Here is an 18493-nt window from a genome sequence, read left to right as displayed (position 1 = left end):
CCTTAACCCTGTTTTTGGTGGGATTAGAATTGCCTCTGTGGGAGGGTTTGAAGCCTTGATCTAAACGGCTTTTCCCGCATAGTCCCACCCCGGCGCCGAGGAGAAGGGGACGAGCTGCAGCCCCGACGGGGCGGCCAGCTCCCAAACCAGCCGCGCACTGGTTTGTCCCGGGCAGCGGAGGTGCCTCCCAGCCGGGCGAGGCGAGAGGTCGTTAGCAGCGGCCGAGCCGGGTGCGCTCCTCGCAGGGGCTCCCCAAGGCCCGTGCGCAGCCCCGAGCACAGCCGGCCTCAGCTCGCCGCCCGCCCACGGTCCCAGCCGGCCCGAGCCCCCGCGGCGGCCGCGGCTCTTTCCACTCCATATTAATTCGTAGCCGCTCGGTCATTTGTAACCATAAAGCGGAGGAATATTGTTGCAGGCGAAGTTTGTGCGATGCTGCGGCTCCTGCCCGCTCCCGCTGCGCCGGGCACTTTATACTCATTAAGTGCAGCGGAGCTAAGTCATTACTGTAATAAGGAGTTATGCTGAATACAAGGGGCCACGTTTCCAAAGCCATAAATTACAACTGTCAGTGCATATTCGAGGGATCAACAGAGCTGGGAGTAATTATTTACAGCGTGCTTTATAGAGCAATTAAAAATTCCCCAAATGGTGTTAATTGCTTTTAATGCGCGGGAAGCGCGGCCCGCCCTTCCCGTGGACGTTTAGCCGGAGAAAAAGCGCCCCTGGCGGAGGGGTCGGCTGGCCCCGGCGGCTGCCGGCCCGCTCCCCGGGCTGGCGAGACCCCCGACGGCTCGGCCTTAACGAACGGAGACCGGGATCCCCCCGCACGGGGTATTTTTCCCCGAGGATGTGCGGGAAACGAGATTTCCCGAAGCAAAGCGCTCCCCCCCGGGGGAGACGGCCCGCGGAGCCGGGGCTGCGGCCGTGCAGCGCCGAGCACTGGCCGAGCGCAGCGCGGTCGCAGCGCGGCCGGGCACGGGAGCGGCGGCCGCCGCTCTGCCTCGATAGCCGAGGGGTATCGCGACAGCTGCGACACCCCCGAGGGGAGCCGCAGCGTCGTGGGAACGGCGGCCGTAATTAAAGCCGCCGGTTAGAAACGGCTCTGGCAAACGGGGAGGGAGGAGGAAAACGGGCACGGCCGGACCCCGACGGGCCCTGCTGCTCCCTCCCGCTGCCCCGGTGCAGCCCGGGCCCCGGGAGCCCTCGGGCCCCGCCGGCAGCCCCGTGCCCCCCGGGGCTGGGGCGCATTCGTTAGCGCCGCGGGCCGTCGGGGCAGTCGGGGCCGCGCTGCCTCGGGGCCGCGCGTCCCGGCTCCCAGCCGGGCTCCCGTGCGCGGCCCCGTCCCGCGCGGGCGCGGACGGCTCCGCAGTAATTGATTTCACAGGGGAAGAGGCAGGAGAGAAAGAGCTCCCGAAAGTGATGGATGTGCGGAAGGGAGAACAAGCACCCGGGGCTGGGCAGCCCCCCGCCAAACGAAATAAATTAATTAGGAGGCGAGAAAGGGAAGGAGTCTGGGCTCCCCCTCCCGCTGGAGGGGTGCGGGGGTGCTGTCCACTGTGCCGGTGTCAAGGTAGTATCTGGCCGCAGCCGAATTGCCTCCTGGAGCCGCTCGCTCTTACTTAAGGCAATCGGAGTGGTTTGCAAGCTCCAGAAAGCGCTACTCGAAACGCAGGGCTCAGGACAAGTCCTGTGCGTGTTGCTGGGACCTTGCCAAGGCCTCAGACATGCCACTTTTGTCCCTGGTCCCTGCGGGGGAGTGCAGGGGGGTATTTCGCAGCAGTCTGCCGGCCAGCAGCTGCTGGGCTCTGCTTGAGCAGCGCCTGGGCTGGGAGGCTGCTTGTGCCGCGGTGCCAAATGTAGGGAGGCTCAGCTCCGGGGGGGGGCTGAGATTTAGGGGACTTCAGTGCTTAAGGGGAGCCCGCAAAATCCGGCAAAACGAAGCAGAAAAGACGGGGAAGGAGGGTGGAGCTCGGGCCCTGGCGGGGCTGCCCCACTCCCTCTCTGCTAGCTGGAGGCAGATGCTCCGCATCAATGAGAAAAACCGAGAAAGGATCCGCAGACCTCGGTGGGGAGGGCAGAGGCGGGGAGCCTTATGCAGCAAGGGAGGGCCCCTCATCTCCATTGCTGCCCCCAGCATGGATGCAGCTTCCCCCCTACCCGGCGGCAGGATTGACCCACAGCTCTGGAAGCCGGTCTGTTCCCCACGCACTGGGGCAGGGACTCCCCGCGGGCTCAGGCAGGGCTCAGCCCAGGCAACGGAGCTGGTATCTGGCAGCTGCTCTGGGGCAGGTGAGGGGGGACAAAAGTTTCAAAGCTGTCAGGAATATGTAAGCGGCCCTGGGTGCTTAGAGGGGGTGAGAGATTCTGGAGAATTAGAGATCAAGGGAATTAGGCTCCTCAACCCACTGATTTTGCAGTGACTTGAAGAAGTTTGTGCTTTGGAGACTTTTTTTCTGCCCCCAAGGAGGGCTGATCTGGCTTTTTCTTGTGATGCTTCCTGCAAAAAAAGTATTTCTCTGACCAAAAAAAGAAGTCCTACATTCTCTAAGTAGATATTTGAGCATGTGAATGATTTTCTTTGGGGTACTGACATCCTGAGCCCTGACGAACCAGGACAAATCCAGCCCTCAGCAGGTGGGGGGGTGGCCAGCTCGGGATCTGACCCAGAGCAACAGCGTGGAGCACCTCTGCCACCCAGCCCTGGCTGAGCTATTTGTAGGATCACTGGATGCACCTTGGAGTGTTGAATCATGTAAACTCTCCTGTACACACCTAAAATCACCAAGACTGGTCCTGACCTGTGCTGGTGGGTGAGCTACCGGTGCTGCACATGAGGCCAAGCACTCAAAGGTGGGTGAAAGCCCTTCCTGACGTGGTGAAGCTGATAGAGTCTGCACGAAACCTCTGCTGGGCCTGAGCTCCCACTGTTGCATTCATCCAGCTCTGAAGGTCCTCAGCAGCTTTTGGGGATGAAGGATGTAGTCCTCCAGCTCAGACTATACCACAGGAGCTTGAGGTGTGATGTCCCTGTGTACGGATCTGCAAAAGCCATGGAGCGCAAGATCTCTGCCCCAGGCAGCTCATGGGTGAGAGAGATATAGGGCAGTCCCTGAGTGGCTAAGTGTCCCATCCTCCCTGCTCCTGGGTGGACAACTGGGTAGGGAAGAGGGGGAATGCAGCTCACACGTGTCTGCAGATCCCTCCATCTCAGCACCTACTTTGCTTTGGAGCTTGCACGATGATTGAGGAGGTGGAGAAGGTCCCTTCTTGCCCCAGAGTTAGGGAGCTGGATGCAAAGGCTATAAATGAGCCGGCAGCTCTCATGAAACAGAGCATTTCTACATGTAGGAGTGACCCTGCAGTGTTGCTCAAGCCCCAGCCAAAGAGAGACCATGGGAAAACTTGAGGCTGGGAGCAATTTGAACTGGAGCATCTGAACTGGGTGTTGTCTGGGTGTTTAGACATGCAGTGCCCAAACTTTCAGTGCCACTTGTGTGACTTTCCCAAGGCTGCAGGCAAGGTCTGTGGCTCATGCAGGAATTGAATGCTGGGGCTATGCATCATCCCAAAAGCCATCAATAATTCCCATCGACTTCCAGGAGTTTTGAATCCCAGCTAGGATCACAGCCCTGCCTTCCCTTCTCTTTGTCCTCACTGGCACTTGGCAAAGAAAGATCCTGTTTGAGCTTACCTGTAGTTTCTGTTCTGGCAGGTTTTATTGCCTGAAAGTCCCTACCTTGGGCTTAGCAGCTGGTGGTTTGTGACTGTCATTATCCAGCCTGGCTCAGCGGTGGTAACCTTGTGATTTCTCGGGGCTGGTCCCTCTGGGCCCCTCGGCATCTGCTCGGACTGTGGGATCTCTGGTGCAAGGGAGGCCACAGGTTTTGCCTGCCACGCAGAGGCCCATGCATTGACCGGGGCCTTCAGTCAATGCACGCAATGTCACAAGCAGTGGGTGACAGCTGCTTTATTTACTGCAGAAGGGGCATTGCCCAGGTCCCAGCCCCAGAGGTAGGTTCCCCCCTGGACATCGGAGCTCACTGAGAGCAAGGGATCCCATGTCCCTGCAGCACCACACAGGGCTGGCACAGCGTGCTCAGCTGCTTCCCTGCAGAGGCAACCTGAAGGTGTTTGGGGTTGGCAAACAAGTTCTGCGCCGCACTCCCCATGTGGGGAGGGGCTGGAGAAGAGGCCCAGCCTGGTCTCTGGAGGGGGACAAAGGCAGCCATGGCCCTGGGGGCTCAGAAGGCCCCCTGCCCAAGGGCAGCCTCCCTGAACCCAGCCGGCCCCAGCCCTCACTCCCTCCCTCCCTCCCCTCTCAGCTCCTCCTAACCACAAGGACTTTGGTTGATGGAGCTGGCGCCAGCGAGTTCCCTGAAGAGTTCACAAGTCAAGAACTGAGGCAGGTACGGGGAGGGGGGAAACCCGACCCCGACGGGCGGGCAGGGCTGGGCTGCGGGGGGGGAGCAGCCTAGCCGGGCACTTGGCACTACACCGGGCAGCAGGCCCAGGGGTGGCCATGAGCTGCTGCCAGCCCGCTGCACCCCCCCCCCCCAAAGCATCCCCAGGCGGGGTTGTGCTGGTGGGTGCGGGGGCAGCAGGGATGGTGGGTCCCTGGCAGGGCTGTGGGGTGGCAGGTTAGGGACATACAGGCAGCACTGCGTGAATGCGTGTGTTTGGGGGTGTGCAAATGCGTGTGTGTGTGTTAACATGTGTTTGTGCCTGTGAATGCATAGGTGCGTGAAGGTGTGAACGTGTGCGTGTTTGAGTGTGAACGCGTGAAGGCGTGAGTGAGGACGCGTGTGGGCGTGAGTGCACCGTGTGTGAGGGTGCCCGTGAATGTGTGTGCAGGGAGGTTTGTGTGTGTGAGAATCGTGTGCATGGGGGAATAAGTGTGTGTAACTGTGAGCGTGTGGCTGGGGGGTGTTTGTGAGTGTGCGCATCTTTGCGAGAGCGTGTGAGGCTGTAGGAGCGGGTGTGTTTGTGTGTGTGTGCTTGTACCTTATGTTAAACCACTGGCGCCTTGCAGACCCCAGCCGGGGAGGAGGGGGCCTGCCCGGCCGGCCCCAGCCCGCCCCGGGGGGGAGAAAGGGCGCCGGGGCTGCGGTGGCCCGGCGGCGAGCCCGGCACCCCGGTGCTGGCAGAGGACGAGCCCTCAGGGGCAAACGCTTGCGTGGCTCCGGGCAGCTCCGCTCCCGGAGCACCGGGCAGCGCCGCGGACCCGCCGCCCGGGCTGCGTGGGGCGGGTGCATCGGCGGGGCCAAACGAAGCTTTGCGGTAAAATCATCACGACAGGCAGCTTTTTATTTGTTGTAATTTTTTTTAACGAAAAAAAAGACCTCTCCGCGAGTCCGTGCGTGAGGAGGCGGCCCGGGGCCCCGCAGAGCCCCGGGCAGGGACGCAGCGGGTCCCCTCTTCAATCCCCGCCGCGGCTGGCGCCGTACGCGGCTCCCGCAGGGCCTCCGCGGTGCCCCGGGGCAGGGGCAGCCGGGGGGAGCAGCTGGGCTCGGCCGCCTGCCCGGGCGCCCCCTCCTTGCGCCCCCCGGCGCTTCTCCGGGGGGAGAGGCGCCACGGGACCTCGTCGCCTCCGCCCGTGCTGCGCTGCGCTGTCCTCGCTCCGCCGTGGGGCAGCTCCCTCCGGGCCTGCGAGGCCGTGGGGTCCCTCAAGAGCCCCCTCGGCTCGGGGGTCTGTAGATGGGGACCCCCCCCCTCCTCCGCGGCTTTAGACTTGCTGAATTTTGAAAGGTGAGAAAATCCGGCTGGAGAAAGTGGACAAGGCGGGGGGCAGCCGGGGGAGGCGAGCCCCGGGCCGGGGGCTCCCTGTCTGCTCCCGCCGTCGCCTTGGCCCCAGGGAAGCGGCGGGCAGGTACCGGGGGCCGGCGGCGCCTCCCGGGCCGATACTGTCAAGGCTCTTGGCTAGGAGTCCCGGGGCTGCCAGGGGTACCCCGGGATGGGGGGGACCCGGGGCCAGAGCGGGGCTGGGGCCGGCCAGAGCTCGGCCGCGCAGGCCACCGCCGCGCACCGGAGCGGGCCGGAGGGTGGGGGCGCAGCCCGGGAGCTGCCCGGGGAGCCCGGCGGCCTTTCCCGCTCCCGCTGAGCCGGGCGGATCCCTCCCGCTTCAGCCACCGCTGCCGGGAGCCGCGGCGCGGACAAAAGGCGGCCCGCGGGATCGCGGCCCGGCGCCCGCCCGAGGGCCCGAAATCCGCTGCCGCGGCGCAGAGCGAGGGCCGAAGATTAGGGTCTGCCCTCCCGGCAGCCGCGTCCTCCCCGGCGACAAGCTTGAGGACGAAATGCGCCCCCCATTCCGCCCCCCGCCACGGCGGCGGCGCCCCTCGCCCTTTGCGTGGGTCCCCTCCGCCGGCCGGTACCTGCCGCTCCGCTCGCTCGTGGCTTTGCGCGGGCAGCGGGCACACGGGCGCCCCACGCCACGCCGCGCCGGGCACCGGGAGGCGCCGGGTGACAGCGGCTCCTTTACCCAAACAAACGGCCCGGCGCTGCGCTGCGCACACGGAGCGCAGCCGCGCTGACTTTATAAGGTGGCTTTTGGGGGGAGGGGGGGGCAGAAACTCCTGGGTTTTTTTCCGCGCGTGTCTCCGCGCTGTCATTCACGCGGCTCCTTCCCGCATCCAGCCAATGGAGAGTGAGGGCCTGGGAGAAGCAGGCCGCGGGCAGCGTGATTGATGGGCAAACGGGCCGGCGGGGCGCTCGCACTCACACACGGCCGCGGCCGCGCTGCGCTCCGCGCCGCTCCGCGCCGCTCCCGGCTCGCCTGCGCCCCGGCCGTGCGGGGCTGGGGGCGCCGCGCCTCGGCGTGCGGGTTATGCCGCGGCGGCGGGGCGTGCGGCTCGGCTGCCCCGGCCGTGCCCCGTCGCTGAGGGCTTAGCCGCTGCGCCTGGGCGCTGCGCGGCTCGGCGCCGTCTCGCTCGAGCGCGGCCGGCGCCCGGTGGGGTCGCCTCGGCGCAGCATGGATCACATAGGGGCTCACCACCTGCACCAAGGCCAGGCCGAGCCCATCAGCTTCGGCATCGACCAGATCCTCAACACGTCGGAGCCGGGCAGCTGCATGGTGTCGCACCCGCGGCTGCAGGACTCGGCCGAGTACGGCCTGGGCTGCATCGTGGGCAGCGCCTACAACACCGTGAGCGGCAGCTACGGGGCGAGCGGCGGCGCGGCCGGCGCCTATAGCGGCACCTCCTGCAGCATGGGCGCCCTGCCGGGCTCCTACAACGTGAACATGGCGGTCAGCATGAGCGGCAACACCCTGGGCTCGGCCGGCGGTGTGATCCGCGTCCCGGCCCACCGGCCCGTGGCCGGCGGCGTGCACCAGCCCCTGGCCGCCGCCGCCGCCGTGCCGGCCGTGAACGGCATGAACAGTCTCACGGGGCTCACCTTCCCCTGGATGGAGAGCAACAGGCGCTACACGAAAGACAGGTTCACAGGTGAGTCGGGGCGCCGGGACCCCCGTCCCTGCCCGCTCCCCTTCTCCCCGCCGGCGCCTGCCGCCCGCCCCGGGTCTCTCCGCAAGCGCGGCCCGGAGGAGGCTAGAAGCAAGAAAACGAAGCAAGTCGGGCGCATCCAGTCGCCGCTGCATGCAATTTATTTATTTTTTTATTATCGTTGTTTTCTTTCCCCGCGGCGGCAGCTGGATGCGGCCGGCTCAAGGCGGGCACGGAGAAAACGGGGCGGAAAACTCGCACGGCTCCGGCCCGCTGCCGGGCACGGCCCGCCCGCTCTCCCTCCGAGCAAAACCCGCCGCAAAGTTTGCCCGAAATATAGGGATGTTTTGAGGCGCAGCCCGATCCGGCAGCCCCCGGGAGCGGCCGGCCCGTCTCCGGGCGCTTTTACGGCTGTTTTTCCCGTGCGTGTTCTTGCCCCCGGTTCCCCCGCTGCCGGTTTCAGCTCCGTTTTTCCCCCGCCAAAACGGACTTTTTGCGGCCCCAGTGCCTTCAAGGCAGCCCCGAACCCGGCTCAGGCTGGCGCCGCTGGCCGGACCCGCCGCCTTTTCCAGGTGCATCTCGGTTTGTCTCTTGGCGCTAACAAAGCAAAAGCTCAAACGGGGAGGTTAAAAATGCAACGAAATCGTGACAGGGAGAAACCAGCCCCCTGGGCCGGCAGCGCCCGGATCGGCTCCTCTTCTCGGCGCGGAAAGCCGCGGCCGATTTTTGCAAGTTCACGTTTGATTTCGATCCGATCGCACTTGGCTCAGATAGCGACCGAGGGCGTAAAAATGGGTCGTTTCCCAGAAAGGCATCGGCCTTATTTTTTTCAGAGTACCTCCTCGGCCCAGAAGCGCAAAGAAATACAGGGAGTTTCACCGATTTTTTTTTCCCTGGGAAAAGGGGGGAAAAAAGCAAATCAAACCCCAAGTCTTGTTTGCAGCCCGGGAAGTTATTTCCCACGCTGGAAACGTTTGGGCCGAGAACGGCGGCGACTATCGCCACGCCAAAAAGAAAATTAAAACGATTCTCGCTTGCAAAAAGCCCGGAGGTGGCTCGGCTCGGGCGCTGCGGGCGAGCAGGCCCGGGAGGCGTCGGGACCGGCCCGGCGCTGCCGGACGGGATCAGGGCGGCGGCGGTGGCGCGCCGCGCCGCAGGGGCCCGCAACGATATTTTAGCGGTGTCCCGGGAAGGGACCGAGAAGGCTGCGGACTTGCCACGGGCACCATCTTCCCCCGCGCCCGCCCGAAGCTCCCTGCTCTGCCGCGCTTCCTCTTTGCTTTTTCGTTTCTTTACCAAAGCGCCTTGAAATCTCTCTTGCTTGAGGCCTCTTATTTTTCCGGGCGTTGGCAGGGCCCGACTCCGGCTGCGGCCCTCCCCAGCCCCTTTCTCCCGGTGCAAAGCCGGTGCGAGCTGCCTCCCGGGCGCCGCAAAGCCCGGCGGGACGCCGGCCTGCTCGGGGCGCCCGTCCCCGGGGCCCGGGCGGTCCGTGCGGGCCCGGCGCTGCCGCTTGCCCCGGGGGCAGCCCGGGAAGGGGGCAGGGGGAGGCCGCCGGGACCCCCGAGCCAGGACCGCCCGCGCCCGGCTCCGCCGCGGCCCCTCGCGGGGGCTGCGCGGGTTTCCGCGGGGGGAAGCGGCGGCTCTGCAGCGGGAGGCGTCCCCAGCCCAGCGCCCCGGGAGCCGGACCCCTCTGCTGATGTGTTGCTGCTTGCTTCTTTGCCTCTCATCCCCCCTCCCGTGTCCCCCCCAGTGGCCCTCTCACCCTTCACTGTAACACGCCGTATAGGTCACCCCTACCAGAACCGCACGCCCCCCAAGAAGAAGAAGCCGCGCACGTCCTTCACCCGCCTGCAGATCTGCGAGCTGGAGAAGCGCTTCCACCGGCAGAAGTACCTGGCCTCGGCCGAGCGCGCCGCCCTGGCCAAGGCCCTCAAGATGACGGACGCCCAGGTGAAGACCTGGTTCCAGAACCGGCGCACCAAGTGGAGGTGAGGGGTGGGGGGCCGGAGCAGGGGGCTTGGGGTGTTGTGTGAGCATGTGCCTGCGTGTGTGTGCCTGCATGTGTGTGCACGCAGTGTGCCGTGCAAGAGGTGTGGGAGGTGTGTGCGGCCAGGGGCCCCAAGTGCCCGGGGGTGCAGCGGCCCCCGCGCCTCCCCTGTGGGGCAGTGGGTGGCGGGGGCTGCGCCTGGGGGGGGCTGCTGTAGGCGCACGGCCCTGGCCTGGAGCGGTGCGGGGGGCACCGCAGCGACAGCCCGGTAGAGTCGTGCTGCGGGGCCGGCGCTCTGTGAGCTTAGAGGCAGCAGGACTGGCTGGAGCTGTCCCGGGGCCGGGGCCATCCTGGGCAGCAGTGTGTGGCCACAGGACTCGCCAGTGCCAGAGGGGGCCAGGGAGCAGGGGGAGAGGTGGTCTGGGCCAGATCCTGCACTATACTGGAGCATTAGGCTCTGCATAATGCACTGCTTTTCGTCCCTGCGGGGTTTATTTCTCCTTCTTGCAAAAATGCTTTTTTCTCCTCCTGGACATGAGGATAAAGGCAGGCAGGGGAGGAAGAGGAGGCCAGGCTCACACGGAGGTTCCCGTGCTCTGTCGCTGTGCCCACCTCCCCCCGCCGAGTGCAGCTCCATGGGGCATCCCCAAAGGGGCACCCCCAGCACTGGGAGCATCCCTTGTCCTGCCCCATGGACAGGCAGGCTGTGGAGGGAGACCAGGGTGAGGGGCAGCTTCCTCAGTGGGTCAGAGGAGGGTGCTGAGTGCTGGATGGCTCGGCACGGGCTGCCAGTTGTGAGAGGCACCTTCTGCTTTTTCTCGGGGGGAGCTCGATGGGGTGCTCATGGCCAAACCAAGGGTTTCCAATTGGGCAGGAAAAGGAGGGGCCATGGCCATGCTTCTGGACCACCCGTGCTGGTCGCCCAGCGGACGAAGGGGTGAATCCCTCAGTAGGAAATACAAACCGAGCCTGGATGTTTTGCAGGTTACCTGGAGGTTAAGGCTTCACTCCTGGCTGTTTCTGCAGCTTCTTCAAGGAGGGGGAAAAGGGCTTCCTCGGGGTCTCCCCCCAAGGGCTGCATGGGACTGTGATTGCCTGGGGGAGCTGGAGTTGGAGAGAAGTGGGGGAAGAGGAAGAGGAGCTCTGAAAGCAAGGGAGTGGGTGAGTCCCCCCCAGTGGGCCCTTTCCTAGGGACCCCATCAAGCAGCAGCTCCCCCAGTGCCAGGAAGTCTCTGGCTGGAGTGATTTCTGCTAGCCAGGAGCAAAATCCTGGAGGAGGAGGAGGAACGGTCCTGCCATGGCCTGCAAAGTGGGGTCAGCGATGTCTTCTAACCTGGTTTCCTAAGGAAGTGAGGCGAATGCAGCTTGGCTGGATCTCCCTCTTGTCTGTCAGTAGTCTTTGAGTCTGTTGGCCAAGTTCAGCCCCCTTGGCAGAGGAGCAGAGGATGCAAACTTATTTAGACATTTCACAAAAATAGCTGGGTAAAGAGAAGTAAATGACTGGTTCCTCTGTAAGGGAAAGGCTGCTGCTTGACCTCAGCCATAGTATTAGACATGGGAGAATCCACACAGGCATGAGCCAGAGGGTCACAAACTTGCAAGTTCTGCTGTTCGCGGTGTTTGCATCCCTGGACATTGCGATGGTGAGCATGGGCACTCCTGGCTGCTAATACTCCCTGCTCAGCCGATCCAGACCCTTGATTTGGGGTAATTGGGCTCCATGCGGTGCCTGGGGAATCGGGTGCTGGAAAGAACGGCTCACGGAAGCAGAGTGTGTGTGTGGGAGTCTGAGAGAGACAACAAGGAATAACTAAAAGAGAGTTGCTTTAAGTCCTTAGATGGATTTAAATGCTTAAATAAATGCAGGCTTGGAGCAGGGGGGAGTCTTGCCTCTGCCTGGAGTCTCCTTGCCCAGGCCTCTCTGTTGGAGCGGAGGAGCTGTGTGAGCCTCCCACCAGCACCGAGCTCATCTCTGCTCCCTTCTACCAGCGAGCTGGGTGCTCGCACGCGACATGGGCATCATGGTCTAGTTTATTCCTCTGGCCGAGCAGGCTGTCAGCCCCGCGCAGTGTCCCGCGGCCACCGGGTCCCCCCAGCTGCCCCAGCTGCGGGGCTCCCTGCTTCCCCCCGGGAGCATCTTGCCATTGTGCCAGGAGTCATTGAATATTCATGGTGGCAGAGCTGGAGCTGCTGCGGGCTGCTTGGAGCCCCCTCTCCCTGGGATGCCTGACGGAAGATGTTGACACAGTGATTAGAGAGGGGACTGAGCCCGGAGCTACCTGCTTCCCAATGGGAGCCCCGGCTGCGAGCCTGGAGCCCCGCGCTCCCCGGAGGCCGGCCGCCTAATAGCCGCGCACAGGCCTCCCCGATCCCCGAGGGGGGGATCCCCGAGGGCCCCCCTGCCCCAGCCCCGTGCTCGGAGATGTCACCACCAAGCTCGGAGCTGCCACTTCACATCCCTGCAGCCAAAGAAGATGAGACGGCTCACGTCCCCCTGAGCCACTAAATTAAAAACCTGCTGTTTTCCCCTGTCACTGCTCCGTGGAGCTGCCTGGAGAGCGTCTGCCAGGCCTGGGGGGGTGAGCGAAGGGGGGTGCGGGGGGGGTTGTCCTGGGACCGGTGCTGCCTGCTGCCCCTGGGCTTTCCCAGCAGTGTCACTGGAGGCACCTGGCCATGTTCACCAGTAAAAGCAGAGGTGACTGCAGCCTCCAGAAAGAGCCACCAGCCCAGCAATGAGGGGATTGGGATTTCCATTGTGGATTTAAGCATGTTCAGGTCCTTTCTATCCCATCCTTCCTTCCCAGAAAACCCAGAGGCTGGACTGTAGCAGAGCTGGAAGGGACCTTTGGAGGCCCCCTAATCCCCCCTTGGCAGGATCATCTCTGCCCGTGTCGTTCCAGCCAGACGCATGTCCAACCTGCTCTTAAAAATTTCCACCCCTGCTCTGACCAGTTTCTTCTGCTCCTTGATTGTACTCACTGCTAAAAATTAGATTCTAGCACCTAGCCTACGTTTTGCTTGTGGTTTGAGCCTGTGATTTGTGTGCTGCCTGCCGTGGACATGTTGTCATCTTCATCCGGGCTCTCCTCAGCTGGCTGCTGTAGTCCAGGGGAAGAGATCGCTGTCCTGAGTGCAGGGCGAGGGGACCCCACGGCAAGGCCCCTGCCCGTAGGGCCAGGGTGACGCCGTCTTGCACCCTCGTGTGTTCTGGGCTCTGCTTGGCTTTATCCCGCAGGCGGAAAAATAACCGGAGCTGTGGGTCCGTTCCCAGCTCTACCACCGGCTCGGGTTGTGACCTCCAGCACATTGCTTCTCCCTCTGCTCCCCTTGCTTGTTAAGATCGGAGGCGTTTTTGCAGCGGCCGGGAAGACGGCCACAGCTCCCCGTTTACAGGCCTTGCCGCAGTTGTGCTGCCCATCACATGGAGATGCGGGGCCATGTCTGAGCCCCCAGCCCGCGGCCCTTTCTCTCCGGAGATGCCCCTGCTCTGCTCCCCCAGCCCAGGTCCTCCTAAAATCTTCCCTTTCCTCCTAGGAGGCAGACGGCGGAGGAGAGGGAGGCAGAGCGGCAGCAAGCGAACCGCATCCTCATGCAGCTGCAGCAGGAGGCCTTCCAAAAAACCATCAACCAGCCCATCCAAGCGGACCCCATCTGCGTCCACAACTCCTCCCTCTTCGCCCTCCAGAACCTCCAGCCCTGGTCCGACGACTCCACCAAGATCACCAGCGTCACCACCGTCGCCTCCGCCTGCGAATGAGGCTCGCCCCGACCTGGCGGCGTGCGCCCACCTCCTGCCGGGGGACCGTCCCCACGGACAGCGCGGTGGCCAGGGAGCTCCTCCGCTGGGAAGCAAGGGAGAAGCGCCCAGCGAGCTCGCCCGGTGCGTGGGACTGCCCATGCCGTGGCGGCGTCTCGCCTCCCCCCAGCCTCTTTGTTCTTTCGAAAGTCTCCAGTGCCGGCCGTGAACTTCCTCACGCGCTGCCAGACAAAGCCGAGCCCCGACGGCTGCGGGGAAAACTTCCTTTGAGTCCTGCTGGTGACGGCGCACAGCCTGGCTTCATCCGTGTATATATATAGAGAGAGAAAAAACACACACACATATATATGCATATATATATACGCACATACGTATACGTGTGTGTGTATATATATATATAAATGCGTTAGGCTGATGGTTCGAAACAAAAGAAGGCAGCTGGCTGGATAGCACGTTTCTGCGACAAGGCTCCTCGGCATCAGCCCAGGCCGCTCGCGCCGGGGGCGGTTGGGGACGCAACAAATGGAGGGAGCAGCCTGGCTTTTCTTCTCCCAGCAGCAATTTCTGCTTGCGACAGATGTGGACCCGCCGGATCTCACCTAGTGATGTCTCCTCCCCTTTTTCATTAATTTTTTCTTGCGAGGGGGGATTAAGAGAAGGAAGTGACAGACCCCTGAGGACGGTAAATATGATATCTCAATTGTATGAAGAGCCCAAACTGTCCCTGGCTGCCACAGACTCTGTGCCGATCAGCTTATATTTTAATAACGAGAAGACCTTGGTGGCAGTTTGCAGGGGTAATGCAGTTTCTTTCAGTGGATTATTTCCATCTCATTTGCAAAATGTTGTCCAATGTTTTATTTTACCTGTTTTCCTTTATAAGGCAGTTTGTGATGGCGAAAATCTGTTTCACTTTCAACTGTTTTAACTTAGTCATTTCTTTAACCGTACTGAGTGATGAGACACAATTAAACAAAGCACTTCTTATAGCAAATGACAGGAATATATAAATATATATATATATACAGTATATATTTTTCAGTTACTTATAATCTAAAACAGCACTGCCAATTTAAGCAGCTGGTACAAACAAGCAATCAGAAAACCTATTTTCAGTGAGATTTTTAAAGGCATTCTTCTGTTTGTTTTTTTAAGTTATGCACTTATAAGGTGTTTTATGTGTATTCATTTTATAAAGTGCTTGTGTAATTTATGTGGAAATGAAGAAGAAAATAAAAAAAAAATCTCCAGGGTACTGAATAAATCATTTAATTTCTTGCTCTTCCTGTCTATTAGTTCCTGGAGAGGAGACAGCATATCAGGACTCTTAATACTGAAGCTTTCACTGTTTGCTGAAAATGAAAATAGAGTTAGCATTTCCATTTGGTCTTGCTGGAGTCCACTTTGGCTTTGGAAGCTCTAGAGATAATTTGATGTATTTTAATCCCTGATCCTGTAAACGTTTTTGGGCTTCAACCGAGCAGTGCTTTTAGCATCTGCTTTAATCTCAGCGTGTCTGTGGGGCTTGCTCAGTGTGGAGGGAGCTGCTGAGGGCCATAGCGTTAAACACATGTTGAATAATTTCCTGAATGAGACCCTGGGCGCTTGCCTGGGCTGGGGGCGTCTGGGGGTGTTAGTGTCTGAAATTTCATAGAGAAAGCTTTTTTATAAAGAAATCGGCAATTGTACGTTTTAGAGACAGCCTCGTAGGGATTTATTCTAGGGGCACGGTTCGTGCTCAGCCTTATTCTGCATCGTCTTCCCGAGCTGGAGAAGCCATTGTCAGGGGAAAATCAAATCGAGGAAGACTCCCACCAGCTTCCTCAGGGAGACTCCGGGTTTGTGACCAGGGAAGCTGTGCTGACTTCAGGCTGGGATTTCCTTCGAGCACTGACAATCACTGGCTAAAGGCTGTTTGAGGAGGAAAACGCCAGGAAGGCGTGCGGCGCTTGCAGGGAGGGAGCCGCTGGGCCTGAGGATAAACCCTGTAAAACAGCCTGGTTCGCCGGGGCAGCTGGAGCCAGCGTCCAAGGGCAGCTCGCGCTCGCTCCTCTGGGCGACTCTGCGGCGCCGCTGGAGAGTTTGTTAAGTGCAAGTATGAGTAGCATATTTTTTTCCCGATGCAATTCAGGATTGGGCTGAAAATTTGTGTTAGTCTGGGATTTTCCCATCTTGCAGTATAACGTACAGGCAAGCACAGGTGTCTGCAGAGAAGGAGAGACAAGAAGCCAAAAAAAGGAAAGCACAGAAAAATAAGTAAATTGCAGCAAACACAGGTTAGGAGATAGTCTTCAAAGATACCTGATTACTCATAAAAAAAAAAAAAAACAACCTAAAATACCATTGCTTGCATTTTTTTCCAAGATAAATTTGATGAATGTCTTTTGTTTGAATTCTGTTTTATACCATAGACAGGTTTTTAGGAGCTGATTCAGCTAATTATTTAATGTGTGTCCAACTTTGGCTAGAAAGATAATGCTGTGCTTAGGGCTTAATCCTTCAGGAGGCATTGCCGTGTACAGATCCTTACTGGTTTATGGTTTGTTGGAGTGTACATTTTTTCTTTTCAAGGTTTCCGCATAGGAAAAGTGCCAGCCGCAAAATAAGAAAAATGATCACGGTGCTCACTGTTGATATTACAAGTGTTCTCTATTTTATTATTATGACACATCAATATCTTAAAATTTAATTCCAAGACAGCCATTTTATAATATCCACATTATTCATTTCATATTCCAAAATGTTTCCCAGCAAAGTTGAATGTATGATAATGCACATTCAAGGGTATGTGTCTAGATACAATATTTAGCTATACCTTGTTCTAGAAACTGTTGACTTCCTCCTTTTCATATCAATCTTTCCTGTTCAAAAAAAAGACAAAAAAAAGAAGTCTTGATATGAAATGACAATATATGTAATACTGGAACCAGAAAAATAGTTGTCTGGTCTTTCTTGTTCCTGGAACAGTTGCTTTTGGAAGGGATTTCTGTTAAAACATTTCTCCTGGATTCATTCTTAAAATTGGTTTGGTGACAGGAGTTTTTTTCATATCTGCATTCATGCTTCCAGTTATTAATATGGTGATCTATACCTAGAAAATAAAAACTGTCTGAAATATGGTGGAATTAAATCAATAAGCAATGACATGAAATGATGAGATATAATTATATGTTTTGTAGACTGACATCACCTCAGACATATCCTGGGGGCATCCATACCATGTTGAAGGCTGATTTAATTTTTCACATTATACCTATTTGGGAACAGGAATAAAGCTGCATTAAGAAGCTTTGAAAGTCATTTCCCCCTTCCATTCATCCTGAAACATAGCAAATCCCCAATGCGAAACGAGAGTTAGCACAAACAGTTTTTCCCACTGTTTGTGTGCCTGTATAGGGGAAATACAAAGCGAGGTAGAGCGGCAGGGGAAAGCCTGCCGTGATATACGCAGATATATAGGCACCTAGGAGAGCACGTAATGGTCACACACACGAATACTGCCGGCAGTGCCGTGGGTGACCAAGAGCAGCAGATTTTGTTGGTTTGGCTAGAGACGTGCTGAGCTTTCGAAGGCAAAAAATCTGTGGGGGGAAAAGCAGTCTTTGTATGAGGAAAGGGAGTATGAAACATCTGTGCTGAGCTGGAGAAGACGAAGCCCAGCTGGACATACTGCGGTTGTCTGGGTTTGGTCCCAGTTCGGCGCAGTACGTGGGCATGGGAGACTGCGAGGTCTGGCCCTCATTTAACCAATTAGCTAAGCCCAGGAGTCGTCCTAACGAGTATCAGTTGTTTTATCTGCGTAGAAGAGCAGCCGACTCTCTGAGCTTTACGTGGAGCTGGAGTTTGTGCCTTTTCCCCGGTGGGGTCAGGAAATTTGGCTCCTTGCAGGGCCGAGCCCGCAGGCGTGCAAGTATGTGCGTGTCCCAGCTCAGGCAAATCTACACGAGCACTTTGCAAAGGCTGCACGCAGCTTTTGGGGGCTGCGTTATCCCACGTGCAGGGCACTCGTGGTGTTCGAAATGCCACTCCTGCCGCAGCGCCTGTGCCTTGCCTGCGTGTGTGGTTTGCAATAACTGGCAATACAGAGCAGCTCTGATCCTGCTAACAGTTATATATAGGCTCGCTTTCTTTACCTCGCTAGGACTGTTGACGTGTATTTTTGTAACACCCGAGTCAGTAACCAGATCTGCTGCCTATTTTGCTAATGCTTGGACGTACTCGTAATTAACTGCCAGGCCGAAAAGCTTTAAATCAGAGCTCCTGACTCAGCGCAGCATCGATGGGAGCGCAGGCCTTCGCAAAGGCAAAGCCCTCCTCGCAGCCAGGGCCGACTTACAGCTCACGCAGTTATATGTTTACATTAGACCCCAATGAAAATGCAAGTTGGTTTACTCACAAAACTGAAAATTGTTCTCTTGAAAATTGTTTGCTACCTTAAAAAGCAAAGTCCTGAGCACGTCTGGGTTTCTGGGACAGCTAGAGCTTTTAAAATTGATTATTTTTGTTTTCTTCCAGAAAAATACTGGTGGAGTGACACTGATTTCTTTGTGCAACAAAGAGCTTTAACTTATTTGAAAAACACGCATGAAATGAAAATTGGAGTTCTCAAAATGACTTATTTTGACTTCTTTTCTAAATAAAAAGGTTTCAATTTGTGAAGAAAAAAATAGTTTTAAATTTTTTTAACAAATGTTATGCAAAGAACAGAGGTACACAAAACTACAGTTTATTACAACAAACTTCTGATGGAGTCAAACCACGCAGATTTTCTCCATTTTTTGCAGATCTTTTATTTGTGAAACTGTCTAGGACTCAGATTTTTTTTTTTTTTGGCCTTTGTTGCAGTAGGAAATTTGTGTGTGATACCTCAGTGCTCACCCAAGATTAGGGCATAGAGTTCTGTGTCCCTGTTCACGTCCATTGATGAGAAACCTTTGTTATTTTGGTAGTTTTAAATGGATATTATAGATTTTTTAAAAATGTCAAACTCATAACTGTTTTCCAAGAGAATTTTTTTTTTCCAAAGACACACAAAAATCTACATTTTCCAAGTATGGAAATTCATTTCCTGGCTTTCTTCTTTTCCTTGCCAGTAGTCGGGAGGCTGTGGTAAGCGTGGGGTGAGACGCGCAGCAGCATTTAGATGTGTAGCTGCTCATTAGGTGCCAAGCTCCGGCAGAAACTCCGGGAACTGAAGGTGTGCAAATCCCTCGTGCGTCTGGCTTTGAACTCTTCAGAGAGTTGAAAAATATTTCCAGCCAAGCAAAGCTGAGTGAAATCAATCCATCCATTTGTGCTGGAAATTCGTTAGTT

The 18493-nt window shown here is 58.0% G+C and overlaps 1 protein-coding gene across 2 annotated transcripts; it reads left to right on the top strand.

Annotated features, from left to right (window-relative positions):
- The first annotated feature begins 6900 nt into the window (after nucleotides 1–6900).
- Nucleotides 6901–15539, top strand: TLX1 (T cell leukemia homeobox 1). Of its 2 annotated transcripts, none has more exons than XM_026102855.2 (3): nucleotides 6901–7439; nucleotides 9187–9424; nucleotides 12958–15539. In XM_026102855.2, exons 1-3 carry the CDS (start codon nucleotides 6965–6967, stop codon nucleotides 13178–13180), a joined length of 936 nt encoding a protein of 311 aa, XP_025958640.1. In that variant the 5' UTR covers nucleotides 6901–6964; the 3' UTR covers nucleotides 13181–15539. The 2 variants fall into 2 exon arrangements, with proteins under 2 accessions (XP_025958640.1, XP_025958641.1); XM_026102856.2 differs by having other exon boundaries at nucleotides 6902–7439; nucleotides 9223–9424.
- The last annotated feature ends 2954 nt before the right edge of the window (nucleotides 15540–18493 follow it).

Source organism: Dromaius novaehollandiae, chromosome 6 (assembly GCF_036370855.1).
Source record: "Dromaius novaehollandiae isolate bDroNov1 chromosome 6, bDroNov1.hap1, whole genome shotgun sequence".
NCBI lineage: Eukaryota > Metazoa > Chordata > Aves > Casuariiformes > Dromaiidae > Dromaius > Dromaius novaehollandiae.
Note: the sequence above shows the minus strand (reverse complement) of the source record. Positions and strands in the feature narration are given on the sequence as shown.

Bases quoted from the DNA above. Each gene is read 5' to 3' on its own strand.
- TLX1 (XM_026102855.2), top strand. From the start codon at position 6,965: ATGGATCACATAGGGGCTCACCACCTGCACCAAGGCCAGGCCGAGCCC. The intron at 7,440-9,186 runs GTGAGTCGGGGC...TGTCCCCCCCAG, and splicing joins CACGAAAGACAGGTTCACAG to TGGCCCTCTCACCCTTCACT. The intron at 9,425-12,957 runs GTGAGGGGTGGG...CTTTCCTCCTAG, and splicing joins AACCGGCGCACCAAGTGGAG to GAGGCAGACGGCGGAGGAGA.